The sequence below is a fragment of the Rutidosis leptorrhynchoides genome, chromosome 4 (genome assembly GCF_046630445.1).
Source record: "Rutidosis leptorrhynchoides isolate AG116_Rl617_1_P2 chromosome 4, CSIRO_AGI_Rlap_v1, whole genome shotgun sequence".
Lineage (NCBI taxonomy): Eukaryota > Viridiplantae > Streptophyta > Magnoliopsida > Asterales > Asteraceae > Rutidosis > Rutidosis leptorrhynchoides.
The window spans coordinates 173219759-173224943 of NC_092336.1; the positions used below are offsets into that span (position 1 = coordinate 173219759).

At 36.2% G+C, this 5185-nt stretch overlaps 1 protein-coding gene across 2 annotated transcripts; it reads right to left on the reverse strand.

Moving 5' to 3' along the window:
- Positions 1–258: 258 nt before the first annotated feature.
- LOC139904307 (uncharacterized) lies at positions 259–4663 on the reverse strand. 2 transcript variants are annotated; one of them, XM_071886241.1, is made up of 4 exons: positions 4527–4663; positions 1864–3235; positions 1430–1546; positions 259–901 (listed from the first exon to the last, which is right to left on the reverse strand). In XM_071886241.1, the coding sequence occupies exons 2-4, from the start codon at positions 3229–3231 to the stop codon at positions 410–412; spliced, it is 1977 nt and encodes a 658-aa protein (XP_071742342.1). In that variant the 5' UTR covers positions 3232–3235; positions 4527–4663; the 3' UTR covers positions 259–409. The 2 variants fall into 2 exon arrangements, with proteins under 2 accessions (XP_071742342.1, XP_071742343.1); XM_071886242.1 differs by lacking the exon at positions 4527–4663 and adding an exon at positions 3539–3663 and having other exon boundaries at positions 1864–3397.
- Between the last annotated feature and the right edge of the window lie 522 nt (positions 4664–5185).

The following is a 5185-nucleotide window of genomic DNA, read 5'->3' on the forward strand; positions in this document are numbered from 1 at the left end:
CGAGAGAAATGAGAAAATCCGACCGCGATGCAGGGCAATCGAGAAAACCCAACATGACCAAGGAAACCCAAGACAACGCTGAAAGTGTGGAAAGCGACAGAAGCATGCCCCATTTTATACTGGCCTTATTACACTACCTTTTATGCTGCTATCCTGTTTTTTACTCCGTATATAACTATCAAAACAAACTACGGATACAATAAGTTAAACAAAAATTATATACGGGCCTAAAACCCAAAAACAGATAAACAATAATAAAAAAATCAAGAAACAGAACAGCCGAACAGGACACGTTATTTACAATGTCTTCTTAAAAAACAACTATGCAATGGTATCAAGTTACAAACTAGAGGTCCATGAAGGAAGTCTAAATATTACAGATTTGTAGTACAATTTCGATATAGACAAACTAAAATCGGTAATGTGTTTGAGAACGATACCCAGGTAATTGCACTGCAGAAGAACGATATTCACTTGGATGCCCAACATTACGATAACTAGTCGAGCTTCCAGAAAGACGATACTCTTGTGTTGGGACTCCAAGAGGGTGGTACTCTCTGCTTACGAGGTTGTACTTTGGTGGTGGTAATGTATAGACAGGATCATGATATGAAGGTGCCTCTCTACTGTATATGTTATACGTGTTGTGTTCCGGTCTTTCGTGGGTGTACAACCTCTGAACGGGGGCTTCATGCTTGTATAAAATTGGGTGTTCACGCTGGTATAAAACAGGGGGTTGTACATAGTCGATGTAGCGTCTTTCTTTAACTTGTGGAGAACGGGCCCGCATTTTACGTTTCTTTTGGTTTTCAATGGGTCGGATTATATGTGGGTTGGGAGGAGTTATGGGATGGGCACCTCCTCGGTCCATTTGCAGAAAGAGTTTACATAAATTCTTTACCTGTAAGATTTGAAGTAATATAAGGTAAAACTAGAGATTCTTCTGCAAGTTATTACTTTGTCATTTAAAGAGATATATATTTTTTTAGACATCAGTTTGGGATCACCCAGGGGACTTAACCACCCACGCGTTCATCTCCCGTAGTTGTATAACCCACCCCCAACTACTGCCCTGGAGGAAACCCGAAACAATCTGAGGGCATGGCCAGTAAAACCCTCCTCCCCGCTGAAACAATCTGAGGGCATGGCCGGTAAAACCCTCCTCCCCGCTGCCCCCACACTAAGCGAAAGGCGACCTGGGTGGATACTTCAGGTCAGAGATAACATTGAGTGCAATATTGCAGCCCAGCGGAGTCGAACTCCTGACCTCTCGCTAAGAGAGGCAGGTCACTACCAGCTGAGCTACAACTCAATGTTTCATTTAAAGATATATTAATATGAATATAGAGATGAAAGTACCAAAAAAAAAAAAAAAAAAAAAAAAAAAAAAAAAAAAAAAAAAAAAAAACGATCAGAGAAGAAGAAAGACCTGATCTGCCTTGAGCAAACCTTCAAACTTATTTCGAGAGTAGTAATTTTCTTTAAGGGCCCCCTTAAAATTTTCTTCTGCTAGAGGCAAGCAATCATCGAGCACAGTAAATCGAACCTAAATGATAATATATGCAGAAGTTAACATTTTACATGTTTTTCTAATGCTATGAAGTACGATCACGATGGGTAATGTGCGCGTTTAAGTAAAAATGGGTGGTCACTGGTTTGAATCGACATATAATTGGGCTGGCTTGACCAATAGGACACATACACTTTTGGTCCAGCTTTAAAACCTTCTATTGCAAAGAAGTTCACATTAAATACAGTCTAACACTAAAATTCAAAGTAAGAACATATTAGAACGTATTATACTCATATATAAATATATGTACGTGTATATAATATATAATATAGTAATATAATAATACTAACTTGAGATGGGAAGTCGGCCTTGAAAGCTTTCGGTTCAAGATTATAACCGCCTGGTCCAGCAGCTTTAAAAATCCCATACATCAACCTTAAATCAACATCAAACAGAAACAGTCTCATCCCTTTATAGATCTTGGCTACTTGATCCTTCTTATTTCCAGGTAGCCCAAGGACCTTGTAACGAAAACAGTCACTTTTTGTCTTCGAGGTACACATGAACACCATACCCATGCTCTCAACCCTCTTTGAACCCTTCTTTCTTCTAGAAGCTTCTTGTTTATCTCCATCAGCAACCAATGTCTCGGGTGCTTTTTCTTCAACCTTCGTCTTATTAGACGATTCTGGCTTTTCTCCATTAGCAGCATACGGTTTCTGTTCGTCCTTCTTTTTGTTTCGATTACGATTCCTAGGTCTAGGTCTTTTACCATTACTCTTTGGATTCACACCTAATTCAACGCCAATTTTTGGTACTTCGGCGTTGTTTTCTTCTTTTTTAACAGTATTTTCCTTATTAGTTGCATCTTCTACTACAGCCTGTTCTTTTTCGTGCTCTTTATCCAAATTGACATTTTGTTCTATTTTTTCACCGTCCTCTTTATTCGTATCAAGTTTCTCATCTTTATCCTTTTCTCCATTAGTAGAAAACGCTTTCTGTTCATCCTTCTTTTTGTTTCGATTCCTAAGTCTACGTCTTTTACCATTATTCTTTGAATTCTCACCTAATTTATCGCCACTCTTTGGTACTTCATTATTCTTCTCGTTTTCTTTAACAACATTTTCCTTATAAGTTGCATCTTCCACTACACCCTGTTCTTTTTCGCGCTCTTTATCTGTATAGAGTCCTTCATCATTAACCTTTTGTTCTATTTTATCATCTTCTTGAACAGCATTTTCCTTATTAGTTGCATCTTCTACAACACCCTGTTCTTGTTCGCGCTCTTTATCCATATCGAGTCCTTCATCGGTAACCTTTTCTTCGATTTTTTCGTCTTCCTCTTCTTCATATTCATCCTCATCCTCTTCATCTTCTTTAACATCATTTTCCTTATTAGTTGCATCTTCTACAACAATCTTTTCTTTTTCTCGCTCTTTATCCGTATCAAGTCCTTCATCATTTACCTTTTGTTCTACTTCTTCATCTTCTTCGTATTCATCCTCGTACTCTTCTTCTTCTTCTTCATCTTCATCTTCTTCCTCCTCCTCCTCGTACTCTTCCATATCATCTGTAACTTCAACCCCAACCTCAGTTTCGTCAGAGTTCATATCTGGCTTAGATATTATATCCGATGGAGCGATAACTGACTGACCTACATCGGCTTCAGGTTTCAAGTTCGATTTCGGAGTTTCATCTTTATCATTTGCATCAACCATCGTCCTGCAGAAACTCATCGTTGTGAAACCAAAAATCGTTGAGCACTAACCACCGATGAAACTACCCACAATGATCGTTAAGTATGAAAATACAGAACCATATAGATCTAATAGCACTAAACAGAACCAAAACAATCAAGCACTAAGACGCCTCAGACAGGTACACCTTCAATGAAAAAGTGTAGAAGTTTTTAAAAGCTCAAACAGTAACTAATCACAACAAGATTCACAATGTATATAAGTTACTGGAAACAGAAAAAATCATTTTGGGAAAAGTAATGTTCTCTGATTAACGGTGTACGTGTACCTGGATCTGGACCCTCATATAGCCAGATCCGAATCCTACTTAAAGCAAGTCTAAAGCTCCAAACTTTATTCTCAATGCACGGTTTAATTGTATTTCAACCATGAAGTTTTCATGAATGTGCTTTTCATGAACTTTTCATGACTGTCTTCTTGAAGACTGTCCTTGATTGAGGATGTATTATACGGTACATACCATAAGTTAACAAGTAAAATTCTCGGGCCAAAGTCGGGACACGAATATCAGTTCGAATCTCTATGTCCGTCCAAAAGCTGCAGTAGATCCTCCCAAATGGCTTCTTTTCGATCTTCGTTATTAGTAACAGACTTTTTTATAATATAGGAAAGAATCACAAATTCTCAAAGTTTAATCTAAACTCAGGCAAATTACTGATTCGTAAAATATAAACAAAGTGACAATTATACATGTTTTTCCTATTTTACAAAAATCGTGTTATATCGCCCCTAAAAATCATTAACTGAAAGCTCAAATAAATTTCAGAGCAAAACATGATCTAAAGCTTCATATTCATATAACAATTACAAAAGAAACATAGTTATGAATTAATTCGAAAACATAATTGAGTGACATTTATGCATGCATTACGCCTAATGACCCAAAAATCGCATGGTACCGCCCCTAAAATATCATTAAATGATTCGACATATGAACTGACATTTTAATCAATTTCACAGCAAAGCATGAGCTTAAAATTAAAATTAGTCAAATAACAATAAATTCCCCAACTTCAATATTTAATTGAGCATATATAGTTGGAAACCTAATATAACGACTAAATAAATAGATACCTAATACAGTAATTCACATAAATTAAGCCTGGCCCTGATCAAACAACTTGAACGATATGATTCGAAGGAATACGAATACATGATTAGCAATCGAAAATACACATTGAATTACATACTTGATAATTAAAAAAAAAAAAAAAAAAAAAATGAACTGGAAATAGAATAAAGACGTGATAAATTACCTAGAGATGTGGAGAAATCGGAATTATAATTGAAATTGTATCTGCAAACAAAGTTTATATATACACACATGACATGGTGTTAGGTTTGAGAACCAACAAATTCGTTGGAGGAGTAGACGCAATAAATTGTATGAAGTGTGTAGGTGGAACGGTGATGACCGGGCAAAGTCCATATTAATTAATACTTTCAAAATATTCCTTTAATTGTTAATCCCCACTTTAAAAGAAATGATCAAACGCTCATAATTTATCTTAATTATTAATACCTTAGGATCTTAACTAACGATTTGTTAGCTTAACCATTTTACCCTTCCTTAATTCAATCACTTTAAACCGATGTATACGGATATGGAGAAGTTATTTTTTGAGATCAAAACCGTCAAACCTTAATGTTCATCTCAAAACTTCCCGTTCATAATTAATCACGCTATTTTTCTCTCTGAATCCCTAATACCTTTCTGGTGATCTTCCCCTTCACAATTAATCACTCTATTTTGCTCTCTGAAACCCTAATACCCTTCTGCTCATCACCATCCATCGATTTCAATCAATTAATCTTATTAATTGTCTTCATATTTTCAGTTCATAAGGAAGTCCGCCGAATAGAGGTACGAGTATTATAACCATTCTCTCTTTGCATCTACTTAAGAAATCTGTCA

What these genes read in the sequence shown, in the direction of transcription:
- LOC139904307 (XM_071886242.1), bottom strand. Translation starts at nt 3,249, where the DNA reads ATGAGTTTCTGCAGGACGATGGTTGATGCAAATGATAAAGATGAAACT. An exon ending in AGGCCGACTTCCCATCTCAA is followed by an intron (nt 1,547 to 1,863) that starts GTTAGTATTATT and finishes ATTATCATTTAG; the next exon opens with GTTCGATTTACTGTGCTCGA. An exon ending in GTTTGCTCAAGGCAGATCAG is followed by an intron (nt 902 to 1,429) that starts GTCTTTCTTCTT and finishes CAAATCTTACAG; the next exon opens with GTAAAGAATTTATGTAAACT.